This window comes from Solanum pennellii, chromosome 5 (genome assembly GCF_001406875.1).
Source record: "Solanum pennellii chromosome 5, SPENNV200".
NCBI lineage: Eukaryota > Viridiplantae > Streptophyta > Magnoliopsida > Solanales > Solanaceae > Solanum > Solanum pennellii.
In genome coordinates this window covers 2843005-2867225 of record NC_028641.1, presented here as the reverse complement: position 1 = coordinate 2867225, position 24221 = coordinate 2843005, and the positions used below count along the sequence as shown (strand labels likewise).

At 28.0% G+C, this 24221-nt stretch overlaps 4 protein-coding genes across 5 annotated transcripts; 2 read left to right on the top strand and 2 right to left on the bottom strand.

Moving 5' to 3' along the window:
- Nucleotides 1-301: 301 nt before the first annotated feature.
- LOC107019895 (myb-related protein Hv1-like) lies at nucleotides 302-2374 on the top strand. 2 transcript variants are annotated; one of them, XM_015220256.2, is made up of 3 exons: nucleotides 302-1515; nucleotides 1734-1797; nucleotides 2057-2374. In XM_015220256.2, exons 1-3 carry the CDS (start codon nucleotides 1452-1454, stop codon nucleotides 2271-2273), a joined length of 345 nt encoding a protein of 114 aa, XP_015075742.1. In that variant the 5' UTR covers nucleotides 302-1451; the 3' UTR covers nucleotides 2274-2374. The 2 variants fall into 2 exon arrangements, with proteins under 2 accessions (XP_015075742.1, XP_015075741.1); XM_015220255.2 differs by having other exon boundaries at nucleotides 354-1515; nucleotides 1734-1821.
- A 1180-nt stretch (nucleotides 2375-3554) lies between these two features.
- Nucleotides 3555-7895, top strand: LOC107020839 (U-box domain-containing protein 11-like). The gene is made up of 4 exons (XM_015221352.2): nucleotides 3555-3955; nucleotides 5417-5533; nucleotides 5620-6066; nucleotides 6521-7895. The coding sequence occupies exons 1-4, from the start codon at nucleotides 3650-3652 to the stop codon at nucleotides 7601-7603; spliced, it is 1953 nt and encodes a 650-aa protein (XP_015076838.1). The 5' UTR covers nucleotides 3555-3649; the 3' UTR covers nucleotides 7604-7895.
- Nucleotides 7896-9543: 1648 nt separating this feature from the next.
- Nucleotides 9544-11271, bottom strand: LOC107019860 (uncharacterized protein At1g66480-like). Its single transcript, XM_015220224.2, has 2 exons — nucleotides 10525-11271; nucleotides 9544-9790 (listed from the first exon to the last, which is right to left on the bottom strand). Exons 1-2 carry the CDS (start codon nucleotides 11179-11181, stop codon nucleotides 9728-9730), a joined length of 720 nt encoding a protein of 239 aa, XP_015075710.2. The 5' UTR covers nucleotides 11182-11271; the 3' UTR covers nucleotides 9544-9727.
- Nucleotides 11272-13956: 2685 nt separating this feature from the next.
- Nucleotides 13957-15703, bottom strand: LOC107019885 (uncharacterized protein At1g66480-like). The gene is made up of 2 exons (XM_015220246.2): nucleotides 14992-15703; nucleotides 13957-14089 (listed from the first exon to the last, which is right to left on the bottom strand). Exons 1-2 carry the CDS (start codon nucleotides 15631-15633, stop codon nucleotides 14027-14029), a joined length of 705 nt encoding a protein of 234 aa, XP_015075732.1. The 5' UTR covers nucleotides 15634-15703; the 3' UTR covers nucleotides 13957-14026.
- Between the last annotated feature and the right edge of the window lie 8518 nt (nucleotides 15704-24221).

The window sequence follows — 24221 nt, the reverse complement described above, 5'->3', positions numbered from 1 at the left end:
AACCCCCTTCAGCTGTTTTGTGTGTTTATTTCTACGAATTTTGAACTCCCTTATTGAAAATTCTGGATCCGTCACTACTTCCTAAAAGTATCATTTGATTAAATTTTAATACATCTAATTTGATTTGATGTAAAAATCGATGCAGATACGATACTCCACCATACATTCTATAAATAAGGTTACTTACCCCAACAGTCACATGCCTTTCTTGTCTATTCCAAATTTAGACTCTTTATCCCATTTTACTTTGTTGGGCTAGACCAGAAAAAACTCTTTGTGGTAAGAATATATGATATTATCTTCTTTGTTATCAAATAGTCTATACCTATGGTTTTTCAAAAAGATTTATATATATTTTCTCAATCTTTTATATTATATTAGTAAGCCTTTATAATCTCTCTTCAAAATTTAGTTTTATGTGATTCATAGATCAATTTTTAAGATTTATTATCGTTATTCACATGATTGAGGATTTATGACAGTTTTATTAGGCTTACATTCTTGTGTCAATGCATCTTCAAGCTATTTTTAGTTTGAAAATTGTAGCAAATTGAGCATTGTATTATCATTGTGCTTATTTCACACTCGTTTTGTCAAATCATTAATTTTGATATTGATTGTTGGGGTGAACTAGTGTAGTGATATTCTTAATATAGTGTGATATTATTCACTTTGATCGAAGGGTTAGGTTCGATCTTTTGGGTTTTTTTTTTTCGTCTATTGAAAGCCGTCATCGTGTTAGCCAATCCTCTCCTATTAGATTTGTCAATCCTTTTGTTTTTTTTTCCTTCTCTCTTTCGGTTCTTCACCTCTACTTTATTTGATAAAGACAGAGAATACCACTCTATCAATGACAAAAAAAAAAGTAGCAATTTTATTTTAAATGGTTCGTGAGCTTGAAAATAAAGCGACTTATTATCTATCGATAGATGAAAACAAACTGCTATTAACCAAATTCATACCAATTTTTTGAATACGCGGCATCACATTATTAAGAGTAGTCCTACACCTTATATGTATAGCTTCCTAATCTTCTCATCGTACTATCAATGTGAGTTTTGTAAATACACACATTTTTTTATATATATATATGACATATTTTTCTTTGAGTTTATCTTTAAAAGAATGATACGTTTCTCTTTTTATAACCTATTTTATCTAAATAACATTTTTGTTTTATTATTAATGACATGCGTCGGTTGAAATTTATATTCTTGAAAAAGTTAAGATTTTTCTCAAGAGTTAGAAAATGAAAACTCAAGTGAATCTCTCACAACCACTTATTTCAAAAGGATAGTTTCAAACTCTTTACCTATATCTCACGTGTATGATAATACTTTTTAAAAAATATCAAATTTCGTATAAAATCAATCAAACACCTCATATAAAATAAGACACAGAGAGATTATTTCTTTAAAGTATGTACAAGAAAAATAGACATCAAAGAAAAAATGAGTAAGTCTTTCTATGATCCTAACAAGGATAAAATACAAGAAGCTTGGTCTAAAGATGATAGTAAGTACATTTATATTTCGTTTCGTAATTTATAGCACCTATCATGTTAATATATCTGAGACTTCTTAATTAACTAATCATATTTTTTTTTCTTATTTTAATATTTATCATGCAAAAGATGAGATTATATATCCATCATATAATTATAATTTCAACATTATAATTTTATTTTGAACTAAATAATCGTGCAATTTAATTAATTTGTTTTGTGTTTATAGGTATGGCTAATTGTTGTTCTAAAAGGACAAAATTTTCTAAGGAAGAAGATGATCTTATCATCAGGTTTCATGCTCTCCTTGGTGACAGGTTTATATAGCCAACTCGAACTTATATAATAATATGATCGATTCATAAATTTAATTATTTTTTCATGTGTTATAGTGATTTATCGTTTATAGATCGATCATGTTTAAGTTAATAAGTTTTGAATTTAAAATAAATTCATACTTTTTTTTGAAAATTAGTTACAGTCTATTTCCCTCTATTGCGTAAAATAATTGAGTAATGACGGTTTCTTAATTATTTTTTTTTTACATTTCAGATGGTCGCTTATAGCAGAAAGATTACCCGGACATAGTGATATTGAAGTGAAGAATTATTGGGACTCCCATTTAAAATTAAAACTTACAAAAATGGGAATTGATCCAATGAATTATCGTATACATGAATATGTTCATAAGAAAAATCTCGATTTTTTCTCATCGAGAAATAAAAAATTATTCAATGGAGAAATTTCTGATGCTGAAAGTTCTGCATAATAATATGTTTTTTTTTTCAATTTTTTTTTTAGTTTATGTGATATGTTGATAGTTCTTTTACACAACAATATGCACCATCAAATTTATTATTTTTCTTTTTATTTTGAGATTCACATCATCTTTCAACATCTTATTAATTAAGATCACGATAAAACAAATCAACTTACTCTAAATTATTGAACGTGAAATAAAATAGAAAATATCGCATAATAAGTAGTGTAATAATCAAATAGGAGAAAGGACTTCTCATCAGTTTATTTAACAACTCAACAAATTGACATATTCATTCTATATGGAAATTATATATCTTACATACGTGGCATTCTGAGTGTATCATGCAATATAGGACACGTGTATCTAGTTTTTTAATTTTATATTGTGTACATCCAAAGTTAAGGACCATCGTTGCCGATTGACCTCAAGTTAAGGGTCTTAATAATATATTATACATTGAAATTTCTTCACATTAACTAGATATCTTATTTCAAATTATCCTTCAAGAATTAGGAATTTTCTTGTTTAGGACCAAGGATTTGTTTCCTCCCATTGTGAATTTACTCGATATCAATTTGAATTAATAATTCAGTGGACTACGAATATCAAGTGATTAAATTGAATAAACAAAACTTTATATATAAAAAGAGCATTTGGTGAACGATAAATCATAAATTAAGTAACACAAGAAGATTTGGATTATCATATTCAAATTATAATATACTTTACATAATTTTTTATATTTGAATATTAATTTTAAGATATTAAATTCATCTAAATAAATTTAACTCAAAAAATCACTTCAATTTGATTCTAATAAAGTTAAAAATACTGCATAAATTAGGATGTAACGAAATAATAATCAATCATACACCTAATCAAAATCTTTTTTTTTTATTAAGAGACAAAATTAATATAAATTGACAACTGATAGATGCTGATTTTTTCTACGGTAATATTCTTAAATATTTATATTAATATTAATTTATTTGACAAAATCAATGTTGATATAGCAATTATCTCAAATAAATAGTATTACCTCTTCCAATTTTTAGTTTTTTTTTAAAAAAAAATATTTTTTCCTTTTTTTTAACATAAAGTATAACAAATATTTCAATATATTTTATATATCTGTCAATGTTGATATAGCAATTTTCTCAAATATATAGTATTACCTCTTCCAATTTTCAGTTTTTTTACATGAAGTATAACAAATATTTTAATATATTTTATATATCTTTAATTTAAAATAAAAATAAAAAATTTGTATGGAGTTAAAATTAAATAAAAAAAAATTGCAACAACAACAATTTAACTCGAGCTTCATTAATACCCATTAGTGTTTGTACTGACACTTATCCACCAAAAAGAACACAACCACCATGGCCGGCGGAGAAGCCACCGCCGTTGCCGGAGACCACCCTATTGCCACCCTACTCCGGCTACTCCATGAGGTGTCACAGATCTCAATTGCTGGATTTTATGGTAAATTCAAGAAAGATTGTACAGATTTAGCAAGAAGAGTTACACTTTTGGCTCATTTGTTTGATGAGTTAAATGACACAAATACCCTTTTGGGTTCTTCATCTTCTTCATTCAATTCTTGTTTTTCTGATCTCTCTGTTGCTCTTCAAGCTGCAAAACAACTACTTTTAGCAGCTAATGAACTTGATCCCAAGATCCACTCTGTAAGTGTCCTGTTTAGTAAAGTTTCAATCTTTTTATCTATGTGTTGATTCCCATTTTGTCATATTTTTGCATTTGGTGTAGTAAAGTTTCAATCTTTTTATCTATTTCTTAATCCCATCTTGTCATATTTTGCATTTGGTGTTGTAAAGTTTCAATCTTTTTGTCTATTTGTTGATTCCCATGTTGTCATAATTTGCATTTGGTGTTGTAAAGTTTCAATCTTTTTATCTATGTGTTAAATCCCATGTTGTCATATTTTGCATTTGGTGTTGTAAAGTTTCAATCTTTTGGTCTATTTATTGATTCCCATGTTGCCATATTTTGCATTTGGTGTGGTAAAGTTTCAATCTTTTGGTCTATTTGTTGATTCCCATGTTGCCGTGTTTTGCATTTGGTGCAGTAAAGTTTCAATCTTTTATCTATATGTTAATTCCCATTATGTCAGAGGTGGAGTCGAGATTTGAAGCTTATGGATTCGGAATTTTAGTAAGTTTCTAGATTTGGCTGAACCCATAAGCTATAGTTTGTCTCTGCCTCTGCATTATAGCCTAGCTACGCCCCTGAATTGAAAGAAATGTGTGTGCTGTTAAATATGATCCGTCCATTCAGTTTTTACGCTTTGCTGTGAATATGCATACATTGATGAACAACCACGATTTTTAAATTCTATGGTAGAATTGCCAAGAAGATTCATCTGATTCAAATAGGAACTGAAGATTTATTAGTAACAAAAGTTTTATGGTTAAATAACTTGTTTGTCACTTAATTTGACTTTGCGAGCCATGAACTTAAGCTTTTGCTAGTGAAACCATGAGATGGATCAACAATGTTTCTAGTTTTATTCAACCACCTTCGTATATCAGCTATGTTGTCAAATTATGCTCCCGATCATCTTATTCAATGCACTTCTTTTTTATTCTGATAAGTCCAATTTTCTTGTGAGGCCTTAGCTCTTACGACTCACTGCTTATCAGTTGGACAAAGTCCAAGAGTAATCCTTAAGCAGTCTAAATGAGCGCATTTAAATTTAGATGATCTGTCCATAGAAAATTAGGAAGCTATTCGATTTGGTCTAGGAATCAAGACTGCGGTCAATCTTGCTACAATTTCATTGGTAGCCGACTAATGATTCTGCTAAAAAAAATTCTTAAAATGGTGGTGTTTGTGCCAGCGTGCATGTAGTTTTTGCTTCTGTTCGGATTTGAACGCTGGTTTCCCATGATCCATACCAACTTCGTTGACTGCTAGGACGGACCCTTGGGTTCACTATATTGGTTATATATCCAACTTGTGCCTCCAAAATGCGGAAATGGAACAGATTGCCTGTGTTAATCACATTGACAATTGAGAAAAACAACTTTTTCTTCCTTATTGAGGTCTCTGTATTATTTAATGATGTCTCAATCCTCATTCAAGGCAGTGTCTTATACCTCCTAATATGTGCTTTTTCTTGACTCAAGGATGTCGCAGTGAAGAAAATAAACTTTCGGTTTCAATGTGTTACATGGAAATTGGAGAAAGCCCTTGGTAACTTCCCATATGATCATTTTGACATATCAGAAGAAGTACAAGAGCAGGTTTGCGTTGAGCTTTGCCTTTTATCTTTTCCTGTTGTGCTCGTCCTTTTGCTATTTCCCCCTCTGATATTTCTTACTTTTTCCAGGTTGAATTGGTCAGAGCACAGTTGAGACGAGCCACAGAAAAGTATGGTGGCCCTGTAAAGTCAAACTTATTATCTCGAGCATCGTCACAACCACTGGATAAAGAGATTGATCTACTCCATTCAGGAAATAGTGGAATTGGTACTTTACATATAGAAAATATTGGCAATATTGATCATGAAGTTAGGCCAAAAGTTGGACGTGTTCCTCGAGGTAGTGTTCGAAACCAAAGTTATTGCAGTCGGATTGTTCAGGAGTCGGAAAGAATAGGAAATTCATCCAAATTGTCTGGGGTTGGTGATCCGGAGATTTTCGGGGAAGATGACTCTCCGCTTAAGAGTCACGAGGAGAGTGAAAAGTCCAACTGTCCTGTAACTCCTACAGAGTTTATTTGCCCTATATCCCTTGAGCTCATGAGGGATCCTGTTATTGTGGCTGCCACAGGGCAGGTAATATGCGTGTAACTCCATTTACTTTAGATTGAAGGGTCAATTACAGTAAAACACACCTAAAGTGTTTTGTTTTTTCGAGTTTCATACCTGAACTATTCTGTATGCGAATTTTTTATCTGAACTATCACCAACTATTTATCAAAAACATACCTCAACTATCATTGTTCCCTTTTCCTACCTTAACGGTACGGTGGTGATATTTCATGTAGAAAAAGGCAACAACTTATAGTTGAGGTGTGTGTTGATAAATAGTTGGTGAAAGTTCATGTAGGAAACTCACACACCTGATAGTTGGGAGGTATAAAACTCGAACAACCGGATTCTTTAGATGTGTTTTTGACCATTACTCTTTACTTTAACATGTCTATGGATGTCTTTGGTTGTTTATTCGATAGGAAATCTTTAGCTTCTCCAGAATTTGTTCCAATGTACTCGTTTTGTAACCTTACAGACTTATGAGAGATCGTACATACAACAATGGATAGATGGCGGCCACACAACATGCCCAAAAACTCAGCAACAGCTCCACAATCTCACGCTTACCCCAAACTATGCTCTGCGAAATCTAATTATTGATTGGTGTGCAAAGAACAATATACAACAGCCTACCGTATTTGCAAAGGGGAAAATAAAGAGAAGTGATGGATCATTTCGCTATGTTATTGGGGAAATAGGAGCTATGGAGGTACTTGTCCGAAAGCTTTCAAGCAGGTCCGTGGAGGATTGCAGGGCTGCAGTAGCCGAGATCCGTTCACTTTCCAAAAGAAGCACGGACAACAGAATTTTGATTGCTGAAGCGGGAGCAATTCCAGTCCTAGTTAAGTTGTTGACATCTGAAGACACGCAAATCCAAGAAAATGCAGTCACTGCCGTTCTTAACCTTTCTATATTCGATGACAACAAAAGGATTATAATGCTATCTGATGCCATTCCTTCTATCGTTCAAGTTCTCAGAGCGGGGAGCATGGAGGCAAAAGAGAATGCAGCCGCAACCATTTTTAGTTTGTCGCTTGGAGACGAGAATAAAATACTAATAGGCGCGTCAGGAGCCATACCAGCTCTCATAGATTTGCTTCTGACAGGAAATACCAGAGGAAAAAAAGACGCTGCATCAGCATTGTTTAATTTGTGCATATATCAAGGAAACAAGGGTCGAGCTGTTCGTGCAGGGATTATACCAGCGCTGCTGGAAATGCTGACGGATTCAAGCAGCTGCATGGTCGATGAACCTTTGACCATTCTTTCCGTCCTAGCTAACAACCTAGAGGCTAAGGAGGCCATAGCAAAAACTAGCACAATCCCAGTATTGATAGATCTTCTTAGGACAGGTCTATCTCGTAGTAAAGAGAATGCAGCTGCCATCTTACTCTCGTTGTGCAAGAGAGATTCCGAGAACCTTTCTTGCCTTTGTAGGCTCGGTGCTGTTATACCTCTTACACAGCTCACAAAGAGTGGCACGGAGAGGGCCAAGAGGAAGGCGACTTCACTGTTGGAGCATATTAGAAAGTCTCAGCAACATAGCACGCGCATTTAGGTACTTCTCGTTATTTATCCTTTCATTCAGATCTGACCACGAATATTACACGTTATCTTTTACAGTGTGATCGACTTAAAACAAGCATGAGAACAAAGCCATTCTCATTGCTTTACAGTTCATATATATATATCTAATTTACTCAGTTTTCGAGTGTGCCATAGATTGATATCTGTTTTTCTTTTACTCAACTACCAGTTCATTACATCTATTGCGACGATGATGTATAAACTAGTGTACGATACAGGACATTTTAATATATACATAAATATATTTGGAGAAGTGTGCTTTTTGTGTTGCTTGTCAATAGCTTGTGTTTGTGGCATCTTCATTGAATTAACCAAAAAGTTTGGTTATATGAATCTTGATATTCCCTTCTGAAACATAGCAATGGAATGTTAATACTATGGTAATGGAAGCAAGTTGAACCTGAAGCATGTCTAGCATTAGAGTCGAGGGTCAAAAACACACCTAAAGTATCTCGACTTTTTTGAATTTCCTACTTGTATTATATTATCAGGTGTATGAGTTTTCTACTTGAACTATCATTAAATGTTTATTGAAATACGTCTCAACTACTAGTTCACTTTTTTTCTGCCTGAAATATCACTATTGTTCAGGGAGGAAAAGGAAACAACTTATACTTAGAGGTGTGTTTCGATTAATACTTAGTGATAGTGTAGGTATAAAACTCAAAAATTCAGCGAGAAAGATTGAATTTTAGACACCGCTAACAGACTAATGGTGTTACAGGTCCGTTTTGGTATTAAAAACAACTGTGCTTTTCGGGCGAATGGTGAGTTCTAGAGATCTTGTTACAACTAACTCTAGGCGCCACACGATATCTTTTAGATATTATAGTTATACTGAGATATTGTTAAAGAGAACATATAATATACTTAACATATATAATATGAAAGTCGGTTTCAAAGAAAACTTTTAATCTTTATAGTGAAATCAAAAACTTTTTTTTTTTAGGTACACATCCAAGCAACTTGATTAATTTTTTGTCAATATTAAACTCATAGTGACAACTTGAATTTTTAGTTGAATTTTCTCCAAAATGGAAGAACTAACCAAATTGCTTTGCAATAAATTAAAGTTCTTTCTTTTCAAGTATTAATTCGAGTAACAAGTTGCATGTACCTAAAAATTAAAAATTGACTAACCAAACGCTACATGCAACCAATATTTTGTTACCTTTTGCTAAAAGTTGGATAAGGGGGAGGATTTATGATAATTTTTTATTAATTTACGTGAATTTAATAGTTTTTTATAAATACATATATTAAGAAATTTATGAAATGTTTTAAATATTTAATTATATACTTAAGTTGTTTTAGCTTGAGATTATTGTAACTTGCAAAGATTTATAAATTTCAGATTCTTAATCGATTTTTATATGATGAATTTATGTGTTGTCTAAAGAAAGTTCAAACATACATCTCTTCTTATCAATAAAGGTCCTTGGAATAAACTCTTTTTAGTCCCTAATTAGTATTTAAAAAAAAGGGAGAATAAAAGAATAACAATAATAATTAACAATTATTTTTTATTCTTAAGTATATGTAAAATTAGTATATAGTGAGTGTCATACTAATTCATCGATAAATATAGATAGTGTAGAAAATTTAAATGGGATGAAGAGTTAATCTAATAGCAGTTAACACCCGTTTAAACGAAAAATAATCATCAGATATATAATATATATATAATTTATGTGACAAAATTTAACGGATTATTTAAGCTAGTGGTGGTTACCTTTGGTAAAATTGTGTCTTAGGTATCATTAATTAGAATTTGTACGAAATATCATAGTGTAGAGTGTCTTTTGTCCGATTTTTATATCTAATCGAGCTTCTTTGAAATTATATCATTACCTCGTATTTTTTAGAATAAAATACTATAATTAAAATTCACATATATAGTCTGACTCTCAATAAACGAAAAAAAGCAAAATGAGCCTGATTAATTTACAAGATACATTATTAGTACTAATAAGTATAGTGAAAATTTGCCAACAATACATAATTTTAGTACTAATATAAGTAGCTAAAAACTTTGGTACACTATAGAAAAGCTATATAATATTTTTTTTTTCTAATTACCATTTTTGTTAATTAATTAAGAAGCTGCCTCTGCTAATTGGATCTCCCCTTCTGTTATTGGCAAGAACCCTACACGTTTCTGCATTACATTAGCCAAAAAAAAAAAAAAAATTAACCAAAAGAAGATTATACAAAATCAAAATTAGTTACACTAATTATTAATTAGTTACGTTATCTCTTTAAACTTATTTAAGTTATCATAAGTTTTCCATAATTATATGTTACGTTTTGAATTTTAGGTGTGGTGTATAATAATTATTATTGTTGTTACACTACCAAAAATGCTTACTTAATTCGAACTGTAATTAGTTAATTAATTAACCAATAATTTAGGCATAACGAATTAATAATTGAAGTTGAAAGAATGAGTTGGGTGTTGTTTTGGTTAATCAAAAAAATTTGGAGCTCAAATAAATGGTTGATAGTGGTGTTCGAATCAGTTTACGTCATTTAAACTATTAATCAAATTTCTACTATCTTTTGATAGTGGATAATAGGCATTTGATGTAATAATTTAAATGACGTAAATTGATTCGAATAATTTAGCGGACAATTATTCTTGAAAATATAATTTAACTAGCCGGTAAAACCTTATTCACAGTATACATAATTTATTAAATTTAACGTGTTTTCATGTTGTGTAAATATCTTCAACTATATCATTACTCTCTAAGCGTGAACTTAGACTAATATCAAATGAAGATTCATTCAAATTTATATGATGGTGTCTGAGTGGATATAAGAGTTTAAAAAATGAACAACTTTTGAAAATTATAAATATTTGTGTGATTATAAATAAGATGAGAACGATACCTCTCGCGCTTTGACCCCTTTCTTAACTATTCCTTCATTATTATGACTTTGTTCCATCAAAGGTTCATTTCCACCATTGTTGTTATTCATGCAAAGTTTCATAATTTTCTGAGCAACCTCATTCTCATCTTTGCTTTCCATCATCAATTTCTCCACCTCCGCTTTCGATAACCTCAACTTCAGTCTCGTAGGGTGGCCCTGAGCCGGCCCACCACTATTGAGTATATCTAAAGTAGAGTTATTTGTATGACTGGATGAGTACTCGTGAGTACTCATCGTCATACTAGTAGGCTTCATGATTGACAAGTCGGACACTGATCTCCTTGCTAGCATTAGTGTCTCGAGCCGTTCCTTCGCGCTCATTTGGATCGCGGAACGGGCCCTAAACGGGCTTTTTTTATTCTCTTCGGGTAATTTGGGTAATTCAACAAGAAAATAAAGCCTTTTGGGCTTTAACTCTTGTTGAGGCTCTAATGGCTTTGCTCGAACTCCGAAATGCTTTACTTCTTCCGATTCTAATAATACCATCGATGGATAATTTTTCAAAACCTCGTTTGCATAAACTGGGGTTTTGAATTTCATCGTTTGTCCATCGATTTTCATCACCTTTGTACTCTTTTTTCTTCCAAGAATAATATTCCCCATATTTAATTTCATTTTTCAAATCTAACAACCAAAAAAAAATGTAACATTTATAATTATAAAGCTTAGAGATGAGCTCAAATTAAATGCAAGTGGGTGGCAAGATATATGAGTTGGGGCCAAAGAAAAGCTCAGAGTTCTCGAAAATGTAGGCCTACTTTGACAATTTTTTGGAGAAAAAAAAAAGATAATTAGAGTCTTAATTTGTTTTATAATATATTTGTGATAATTCTTTTATTTAATATTTTTTAAAAAAAATATATAAAAATATAACATTCAAGGTTTATTCTTATTATAATATTAAAATCATATTCATCTTGTTAATTCATAATTTACTTTATATTGAACTTTCACATTATATTATTCACGCTTGAGTCGAAAATTTATTTTATCTTCTGAACTAAGCTTTTAAGATCGTTTTTCTCGATTTGCGTGCTAGAGAATCAAGTACGTACGTTATCAAACCATGTTACCACATTAATAAATGCACATGCATAGCCCTTAGCTAAACTTCAACAACATATTTAGTCGTCTTAATAAATGAATTTTCACATGCATACCTTTTAATTTGTATAATATGTATCACAACAAGTCCAAAACTAAAAGGAGGCAAAATGGTGTAAATAAGATAATTAATTATAAGTAGTATAATTAGTCTAACAAGTATATTTTTCTGTTTAATCTGTCTAAAAATATTGCGTATATATAATCATTTATAATTTGTTTATCAAAATACGACCCCATAAAATAGGACGGAAAAGGATTAGTGTAAATTGTCAAGGTAACCTAATCATTGGTTAATTATTTTACTAAGTAAGTAATAATTAGGATACTTAGGTAGAAAAAATATACGTAAATCATGGTGAATATATCATATAGTTATCATAAGTTACACCAATATTGACCTTTTCTAATAATTTCTATATGTTGTCCCCACTAAAAGTATGCAAATTAAATTCAATCTACAAAATATCAATTATTTCAATACACGTATATGTTACAAAAAGTTGTTAATAATTAAATAAATAATCATACTCACGCAAAGGTAAAAAGTAGTGGACAAAAGAATTTTGTTTACGTTGTCAACATGATTTTTTAAATACGGGAGTCAAGGATGAACATCGAGATTTCAAGTTATTCCGATCAGATATGAATTTTCAGAGGGAGGAAATTTCATTTGAAACAAATTTTGATTCGATATTTTTATATATATTTTAAGTTTAACTCAAATTAATCGATTAGAAAAAATTAATATTTCTTTTTATCTTAGAACAATTTTAAGCCTTTTTGAGGCATGTAATAATAAGTAATAAATAACTTCTATTGACTTATTAATACCTTTGCTACTTAGAAGGTATAATTTTCTACCGTCAAAAATAAAATGTTAGTCCCGTTCATAAAAAATGAGATATCGTTATTTTGTTTGTAGAAATATTTAATTATTTAAAAATAATAATTATATACCACAAATACTATGAGGTGATTAATTCTTTAGTTTAAGGATATGATGGACAATGTAATAAGAAGACTAATAATTAATTTAAATTATTATTTTAATTACAAATAGTACTTTAATATCATGTTATTTATTAAGGATACATAAAAATAACAATAATCAATTTGTCTAGATTTGTATGCTTTTCTTGATGTGTATTTATTACAATGTACTATTGCACCTAATATGTTTGAAGTTTCAATCCCAATTATGTTGAACAATAAATTTAGGTCGATATATATATATATATATATATATATATATATATATATATGAAATGATTAAATGACACATTTTAAACATTTTTATTATGACATGCTGTTGTAGCCCAACAATTTCAGAGCCAATGTTTGAATCTCACAAACAACAAGCCGCATCCATTTAAAAGAACTTTTGCCGGACAATCACCCTTCATGATATTTCTAGCTCTATTAATTCTTNTATATATATATATATATATATCGATCGATAAATATCACTTTCATTTCATTTATTACATTTAGTTAAAAATAAGTGATTAAAAAATAATTACTTCTCATTAATCTAATTTATATAATTAATAATCATTTTATATATTTATTTACTCAATAATATGGAAAGAGATTGATATGATGAAAAACAAAATAGTATTAAACTAAAATCAATGAATTAACAAAAACATTTTTGTTTAATTATACTATTAGTCAATGTAAAAGGGATATATATAAAAAAAGTAAAAGCAAATCCAAACTAGTAACATTTTATCCTTAGCCAAGATACACAAATATTTATGATTCATTTTAAATTATTTATTTTTACAAATAAAATAAAAATTATTCAGGCGAGGAATCAAATCTTCACCGATAAAGTAAGAATTCAACTGACTAAACTATTAAGATTTTTCATTGTATCATAAATTAAAAAAAGTCTTTTTCTTTTTTACAAGTACATATATCTTGTTTTTTGTTTTGAGCTACTAAGATTTTCATTTACAAATTATTTTATATCATAAATTTTCGTATATTTAAGCAAGTTTCTTGACGATGTATTATAAATAATAATGTATTTAACACGTCAAAAATTTTTGCAACTAACTAGCTACTATATTTAGTATAAAAGAAGTCAAATTTTGTGTATCTAAGTTTGTCGATACGCACATCGCTGAGGGCAAGCTGATGAGAGCAGGTAAAATAAAAAGATCGTACACATAACATATATAAGCTAGTAAATTCGAATAAAAAATAAAATATTACATCATAGAAAAAAAAGACGAAATATTATATAAAAATTATTTACACCAACTATTTATATTATTATTATTATTATTATCGCTAGCTATTGAATGTTTTTTTTTTCTTTCTAATTTCTATTATTATTCTTATTGGTTTAAGAAGCAGCCACTGCTACTTGAATCTCTCCTTCTGTAATTGGCATAAATCCTACTCGTTTCTGCATAATAATAATTTTTAAAAAATAGGTTAATCCAAAGAAGAATATTATAAAAAAAATATATATATTTATCCAAAATTATTTTTGTATATTTAATTTGTAACAACTAAAAATCTCATCATACGTAATCACGGACTGAATAATATGTTTCAACAAATTTTATTTTTCTAAATTATAATAAAAATTATGTTTGGTACACTACCAAAAGCTAGTGTTTATCTTTTAACGAGTAGTTAACCAATAATTTTCATGATATTATGCCTAAATATTAAACATAAATAATATTATATAGTTGGAGTTATCAAAGTTTTACTTATGGTTCACTTTAATACGACTTAGATATTTTGTAATTATCTCATCGAATATATTTATTATATCGGGAAAATAGAATTTTCAGAAAAAGAAATATTTATATAACAAGATTTTAGGTATTTTTAAAATCTTAAATACCAATTTGTATTTAAAGTTTTTATGATTAAATGTTTATTTTCAAATAAAATAAAATAAAAAAGAGATAAATTCTGGTCAAACATCCCTAAATGTGTGTTTCATTTTAATCTATTTACTAAACGTGTTTCTATTTCCTTTTTGCACCACCTTTGACTATATCAAATGAGGAAATTAAAAAGCAAAGTTCAATTTTGTAACTTTCTCTGTCACAATTTTGTTAAATTAATAACGAAAATTTAAGGGGAAAAAACAATTAAAACTTATAATCTAAAATTTGAGATTAAGCTATACATATATTGATGTGACTATATATAATTCTATGATCTAGTCAATCTCTAGTCAAAAAGTGATCATTTATATTCGAATCAGTTTACACATATTTCAATTAATTTCACGAGTATGAAATATTTACTTTTATTTGTATAACTTTAGAATTATGATAAGAACAATACCTCTCTTGATTTGAGTCCTTTCTTTATTGCTCCTCCATTATTATGACTTGTTCCACAATTGTTGTTATTCATGCAAAGTTTCATAATTTTCTCAGCCACCTCATTCTCATCTTTGCTCTCCATCATCAATTTCTCCACCTCCGCTTTCGATAACCTCAACTTCAGTCTCGTAGGGTGGGCCTGAGACGGCCCACCACTATTGAGTACATCTGAAGCAGAGTTATTATTATTATCATTATTATTATTATTATTATGATAAGCCGAACACTCTTCAGTCACAATACTAGCTGGCTTCATGATTGACAAGTCAGACGTGGATCTCCGCGCTAACATAAGTGTCTCTAGACGATCCTTAGCGCTCATTTGGATCGCGGAACGGACCCTTCTAGTGCTCTTTTTGTTCTCTTGGGGGAATTTAGGTAATTCAACGAGAAAATAAAGCCTTTTAGACTTTAACTCTTGTTGAGGCTCTAGTGGTTTTGCTCGCACCCCGTAATGCTTTACTTCTTCTGATTCTAATAGTACCATCGATGGATAATTTTTCAGAACCTCGTTTGCATAAATTGGGGTTTTGAATTTCATCGTTTGTCCATCGATTTTCATCACTTTTGTTGTTTTTTTTCCTCCTAGACTGTTCCCCATTTTTTGGATTTTTTTTTTGGGGGGGAATTTAAAAGCAAAAATAAGAGAGAAGAATTTATGATGAAAAATTGTTGTTTTGGGCTTTTATAGAATGTTGGGATAATAAATAGAAGAAATGGAAATTAAAAGTTGGTGTAAGATAAGGACAAGGAGTAGTAATTGTTTGTTAATGGGTCAAAGAAAGAGTGCAGATTTGAAAAATATGGAAATATTAATTTAAAGTTTAATAAAGTTGTGTAATAATTAGCTATTTTTACACTATTAGGTCATGTTTATTAATCATGTATTCAATCTTATTCTTTTCATGAATAATATAATGTTGTAAAACATACTATTGATAAATATCTTTTGGATGATATAATGGTGTAAAATATATTGTTTACGTTGATGGTTTATATATAAAAATTTAAATTTGATTTTAACCATCTAGAAAAAGATTAGAAAGTAACGACTAATGAGTAGTATTATGTAGTTGTTAGGGTTTTTAGTTGGACATTGTTTGTTGAAAAAAATATTGTATATACAAGTAAAATGATACATATAGTGATTAAATAATATATTATGGACATCCTTGATACAATTGGCTATGGTAGCCCAGCGATTTCAGATGTCTCGAATGAGTCATTACCCTTGTGTTTGAATCCATAAGTCGTGAAATTTCTGACTTCATCACTAATTACACATTTAAACTATTTCAACATAGAATATACTAATAGTAATATAATTTGCTAATTTTTAACAACTCATAAGCAAAGGGACTAGAAGTTTGTATTTAATTGTTGGAAGGTTAACTTTGACTACTTAGATATCTCAAGGATTGTAATATTAGTTTTTTTTTTTGTTTTTTTTTGTATTTGGAGATCAAACTATAATAAAAAAGCATAAAATTTAGTCGTACTAGGTATTTACACTAAATCAATACATACATGTTATATGTTTAAATTTATAATTTATTTTATTTTATTAAATCACGTAATAATACATTTTTACATAAACTTAATATAAATACTCGATACGATAATTTTTTCTAATAAAGAGTGATTACCTTTTTTGTTGAGATAACTTTTCCAATAAAAATTGATTACTTTTTCTTGTTTCATATTTCTTTGTTTGTTTGCATAGTTGGTTGTGGTCTTTATTTATTTATTTTTAGTCTATGAAAAGAATACCTTAGTTTTGTCATATTCGTTTTTGTAATTAATTTATTCAATAACGTTGCTTATTTGTATGCCAAGAAAACAATTATGTCCCCTATTTAATGCCATATATCGAATTTTAGAACCCTTCAATTTCTACTTTATATTATTGCAAGTGTAATAAATCGTAACAAACTCGAATTCGAGCTTTGTATATAAAAAATTTAATAATATAATATTTCTCTCTAATAAAAAAAAATAGTAAAAAATAACAGTACTTCTTATTAATATGAGTTATGGTGTACTTAGTAATAAGACTATTTCATTATTGAGAGCATCAGCTCTAAATAGACTATACGATACATGATTGAATTTTATTAGGACTCCTCATATGTAGAACAATTAAGACATTGAGGATTTTATTAACATTATATACACAAAATGTGTCAATAAATCAAATCTCCATTTTGTACTCATCTTCTCATTCATATTCAATAAATAAATATATTTTTTTTAAGAAAAAAAAGCTCCGTGAATTATGGGGAACGATTATGATGATTAACTTAATTTGGTATATTATTTAAAATTAATGTAAACTCATTGGTTAATTAAATAATTAAGAATTTAGCTTGTTTAATTAATGAAAAAGACTTGCGTAATTCACGGTGTTAATCCGTGAATTAGTAAAAGAACTCCCATTCCGTTGTCATCATGTGTTTTTTTGGGCCGATAATTATAGTGTTCGAGTTAACTAGCCAACATTTAATTAATTTTACGAAATATTTGAAACTTTTTTTATTAATACATAGTATCAATGATTTTATTCATCAAAGTTTAGACGAATACAAATAAATTATCTAGTCTTTTTCACTTAAGATTATAGAACAATACTGAGTACAAAAATGTAACTCTTTAGGTTTCTCTTCTTACCTCTCTAAGCAAGACAATTAACTTCATTATATAACCATACTTTCTTTATTCGTATTGAAATTTAATTCTATAGCGCTACGATCTCAATCTGTTGAATATAACTAATCATGTTAATATTTTAATTACGAATCCTAAATGTTGAAATATTTTGTGTGCTTTAACTTTAATTTTACTTTCTACACTCTTTTTATTGAGTCAAGCGATCTAATATAGTGGACGTATATAAGAACTTAAGAAGCCATCACCAAACCAGAATGTTAAAAAAAATTGCAGTAACATTTTTTTCAATATTTTTATATGTATCTACAATGTACGTAAAATTATAATATAATTATATTCACAAATTCAAATTCTAAATATGAAAAAAAAATTATTAGGAGTATAACTCGAAATGAGAGCAATTATAACATTCGAATGATTACAAAAGGACAACAATATTTGGATAAATTAGTCAAAAACACATATAACACGTTACATTCAGTCCCAATTTAGAGGAGTTTTACACCTTTGACCAAAAAAAAAAAAGATTGTAGTAAAAAAAATTCTTCAAATTAGAGTTGATTTATATAATTTTTGTAATATGAGAGGTCAAAAAGTAACTTAAATAGTAACAATAGTTCCAACAAAATGCATCATTTTAGTCAATGTTATAATTTCTCAACTATAGTCTTGTAACGTAGATTGACGGAGCCATGAATTCAAATAAGAAAAGTAATATATATATGTATATATATTTGAAAAAATCGTTTTTCTATTGATAATGAAAGAACAAATTGGAAAATAGTAAATTTGATAAATTGATATTTATTTTTCTATCGTCTCATTTTTATCACACAACTTTCTTTTTGTATATTTTTCAAGTCAAAAATAATTTCATTCGTTTTTATTCTATTTATATAGTATAATTTTTCAACGAATTAAAAAGTGTTCTGATCCGTCCTTGTTTCTAATGACACATTATTTTTCTTATATCATACTAGTAAAATGCCCCACAATTATAGTTCTAGTCAATAATATGTTATGTCTAATATTTTACCTATTTTTTCTTATAAAGTACTAGTAAAATCCTCCATAATTCTAGTTCTAGTCAATAATCTCTAATATTTCACCTAATTTTTAATTTTTTTTTGAAACTTGAATTAACATTTTGTCAAACTATCAACCTCAATGTCTAGGTGTTCCATGTGCTATATATGTTCATATTTTTTTTAGAAGGAGAAAAAAAAAATCAAGCTCTCATTATTAGAATGGAATTTATTTGCATACTTTGAAAAAAATAATATTTTTTTTTCAAAAAAATGCAGCTCTGTAAATTTTAAAATATCAATTTTTCAGAAAATTTGCTAGAAATTAAAATATCAAAAAAAAAATTATCAATTGAATATAGGAGGTGTAGGAAATATTCAATTGTAAATAATATATATTGGTTTATCATAGATATACTTGACCTTTTAATTAAATTATGATCAAAGTTTCTTTTTCTTTTCTTTTTTTTTGGGCTAAAGAAAGAAAGGATTTTATTTAATTTCGATAATGAGAAATTTCATCGTCTATACAAAAATGAAATTAATTTCACCGTCTATTCAAAATTGAGAACAAGTACACAAATTTGGAAAAATGAATATCATGATGATTTTAATTAATCTAATATTGTATGAACCTTTGTCCATTTGAATTATTCTTTATCACATATATTTAGCTTGTATTAAATTAAACATGTTGCAAAATTAAAACATTTATATTAATTTAGAATTCGAATAGACATGTAATTTTGTCATTACACTACATTTTCATGTCTAATATAATTTTAAAATGATTAGTTCTTGAAAAGGAAAATAATTTTTTTTTCTTAAGAGACACAAAAATTCAACCTACTTGTAATAATATTGGTGTGAACATATAAAAATCAGAAAAAAAAAAGTAAAAAGGTATGAAAACTTGACTTTGTAGGATAATTAAGTTAGTAAAAGTCAGCTTATAATACAATTAGTTTAGGTGAAAATTCAATGATTAATTATAGAGGGGCCTAATAAATCTCATAGTCATGATCTTTAGAAAGAAAAAAAAGATACCTAATTCAAGTCGAAATTGTAAGTCGATGAATATGATAATAATATGTTTGGTCAAGCTTCTAAAATCGACTTATTTATTTGTTATTGTGTTATGAAGAATTCGTTGAAGTGTTTTAAACGATAATAATTTCTGCATATGATTCTTAATCTTAATTAGTTTTAGTTAATCAAAAAAATCTATTTTCTATAAACTACACCAATTAACATATGTATATATTTTGGTTTTAAAAGAATTATTATAACGTAAAAAAGAATTATTCCTTGTCAACTTTTTAAAACGATTATTTATTAGAGTATATAATAACGACTCTTTTTTACGTACACGAATAAGTATTCACGTGTTTTAAAATTTAATATTTTATACTATAAATTATAAATTTATAATTTGCATAACTTCTAGAAAAGGTCAATGTTGGTGTAATTAGTTTTGATCATTAAGACCAAAAAGTACTTAACGATGATGATAAATTGATAATTAATGGATCCACTCATCCACGCCGTACGTGATTAATGTACGTAATCCTAATTATTACTAAGTAATCAACTAATTAGATACACAGTACAAGTTCTATACGTGTACTTAATTAAAACCTTGGTTTTAAACTGTCACGTATTAGATCACTTAAAAAATTGTAAAAATATAAATTAAATAATCAACAAAAAGAGAGAAAAATATTCAAACTTTTGAAAATAAAGGTATACATACATGATATCTTAGGTAAATTCGTATAAAAACGGGAGAAAAAAATAAAGAACTTTATAAGATATATATAATATTAATTAGCCCAAAATAACAAATATGATCTATGCATATTTAAGCCTAAAGCAGACAATACGACATACGTTCCAAGAATATAAGATAAAGCTAATTATTAAATTCGAAAGAAAAATCCATTCGAATCTAGTAAAAAATCAGACAATACGTGTCATGATTTTAAATTGAATCGTAAAAAGTTAATAAATAAACCTAACTCAAAATAGATCATAATACGTGTTATGAATCTTAATTGTGATAAAATAAATAAAAATATTATATTTTCATGAATTAATTTTATCGAATCGAGTATATATAGCAGCCATTTGTGTTTCTAGGAAGTGTCATTTGTAACAAGTAGTGATGGCACATAAAAAGGTTGAAGGCGCCGCCCATTGGACTAATAATAATCAAAAGCTGCATGCATGGCCTACGTATACCATTTATTCTATACTTTTTATTAAAGTTGGATAAGGCTAGAGGGGAAAATAAGTTTTTTTTTATATATATAATTAGATTTTTTTTTTTTGTAATGTAATGTGAATAGAGTTTGTAATAAAGTTATTGAGTTTGATCGATTGAATTTGTATTTCAAAAGTTAGGTCTGATTCTAATCGATCACTACTACGAAAAAAAGAAATTAATTAGCGATGAATTATGTAGTTAAATAACAAAGATGGGGTATCAAAAAATAATTACGTTAGTTATGAGCAATTTAACAATGTATTACAAAAATAAAAATAAAAAGTTAGCTACGAGTAATTTAGTAATAGAATAGTGATTAAGATTAAAGCTAATTTGATTTATTATCTTTTATAAATTTGTGACGAAATTATAATGAATTCTTATCATATGTATTCGTGACAATCATGTTTAGTTTGTCATAATTTTATTTATAAATTTTATCATAAAATCATCAAGTCTATTCCATCACAAATTTATTTCTATGTTTCTTGATATAATGAAACCTATTCAAGAGTAGCCTTTTTTTTTCTATTCAGTGTTCGATATCTGCATTAAAACTTGATTAATTTGAATGCATATCACGTTGGTTCCATTCAGGAGGAAGCGCAAAAATACTCCCTACTAAAAAAAATAATACGAAAAGCTCGAATCTAAAACCTCTAGTGCCTTAATTAAGTCAATGAAAAGGTCATGTTCTTTATATACCATCTCTTTTATCTCATAAAAAAAAGCATTGCCTTTATTAGAAAAATAAATTACATTTCTATTCATCGCCCTTTTATTAAGTCGAATAGTGTGGTCTTTGATTAAGTAACATATTTTTCACAATTTTAAGTATGACCTAATATTGTGATATATTCAATTAATTAGGAGGTAATAAATTAATGTTCGTAATTATACTCTTCATGACTCATTTAGACATAATCTTGGACTATCTTTCTATTAAGCAGGATTTTTAATAGTAAAATAAAGTAAATAATACTTATATTGAATAATTGAAGTGATTAGAGAGATCAACAGAATTTTTTTGAAATGTCATTTCAAAAAGATTACAATAATATTTGAAAGTTAGGTCTATCCAATTTCAAAATTATTAGTATTTGATAGACTTTTCACTATACTTTCCCTACCTATAATTCTAGTGATGTGTATAATACCAATTTGACATGATGTGATATTTTGGAAGGTAGGTTGAACATCTATTTCACCAATAAAAAAAAAAATCATTTTCAAAATTAGCCGTTTATTTTCCTTTAATTTTGTGCAATGAAAAAAAATGTCGATATGATTCACGAATGGGACTGAGATCTCAAGTTTGAATTCTAGATATGAAAAAGTCACTGATAGAAAGCACTTCCCCTCGAATGGGGCTCTTCACAACGCGAGTCCTACTTAATCGAATTTTAATATAGATATTGAATATCAGATAAAAAAAATAGATAATACCATATATGTCTACATTAAAGAAAAAAAATTGTTAGGTAATTATCTTTCAATGTCTTGTCTTTGTATGGCCTATATGGGCATTCAAATCAAAATAAAATGTTCTTTAATTTACACATATGATATTATAATTTAAAATGAGATTGAAGAATAATTGAAATGGCAAAGAGTTCACACTAGACTATTTGTCACTATATGTTGTTCATTTTCCTATAAATGAAGTGGACCTAAATTACCAATTCTCAATTTTGACAATAATCAATAATGAGAAATAATTTCAGTTCTCTATAGTTTTATCTTCGAAAAAAATACTAAGGTCAATCTAACCAATGTGAAAATGAAAAAGAGAAATTTTTGACAATATCGATTGATTGAAAATCTGATAGAAATACAAAATTATACCTATAAGTATATTAGAAAACATTTTGAATAAATACTTTTTTAATGAAAAAAATATATTATAATTTCACATAAAATTCAAAAAGAGCAAATACTAAACAAAGAACGATATATAGAGGCATAAAAAGTAAAAATAAGATATTTACGAACGAAAATTATTAAAACTAGAACCATTTAAAAAAAATCAATCGGCTAAAATAAACCGGAGCAAGAAGATTCTTTAATTTACTGGCCCAAAACATTTATTAGTTGTAGGCAAATGGAATAAAAAGAACATTTTGTCCTCAAAATAAGCAAATTAATTAATTATATTTCCAAGGGAGTTGGATTTTGGTGAAATTAAAGGATGTAGCAAATGGAATATAGGTTGAAAATTTGTCATAAAGTTCTATTGAAATTTCAAACAATTAGGTGTAACGGTACTTTATTATAATACTTATTATTGATCAATTTTCAGTAGAAAATAATGAGAGAAAAAGAACTATGAAAGTTATTTTAGTTTGCATGAAGAAATATGAGCCAAACATATTTGATTTTCAATTATCACCAATCAACACTTTTTTTAAGCCAAAGTTTTGAGGACCTTGTGTTTTTCATCCAAATAAAAGCTACAAAATTATATTTTTTAAAAATAATATTAAAAAATCACTATCGTTAAGTAATTTTTCAAACAAGGCTGACTTTAGGATTTAATTAGTCAAACATGTTGATTTCTATTTTCAACTACCAAACTTGGATTTGTCTATCAATTGTCATTTTATTAGTCAAAACAAATTTTTATTTGTATTTATGCCACTAATACTTTTTATAGAGGTTTCTTAGAATTATGTGTCACTTTTTAGGTTCTAGAGGTTTGATTCTGAATTATTCAAATTTAATTAGCTTATTAAGTGTGTTTTCTTTGTTTTTATAAAATTATTAGTTATTTATGCATTCATTAATATTTCAATAAAACGTTTATTTAAAGTTCACATAAGTTATTCATTATTATTCACAATTATTATCATTAGTATTCGTGGCGCATTAGTCTACTATTGGCAATAGTACAACCATCAACCATCTAACTAGCCTTAATAGCGTAATTATTGAGATTAAACAAATCAAAATTGATGGGTCATGACTCAACACGATTTTTAGCATATTTGAGCTCCGTCATGACTCAATTCAATTTCTGTTTCAACTCATTCTACGCCCCTAGTTCTCGTGAATGTATAGTTAATTTTGTATCGTAACTTCCAACACAACTTAGAACAAAATTTACTACTATTCAACATACTAATTCTACTAGATCTAGAAATTTATACCATTTCATAATTAGAACACCAAGTTAGACCTTAAGTAGTAATTGAAGTCTTATAACGTAAACAAAAATTATCTATCCAATATTTA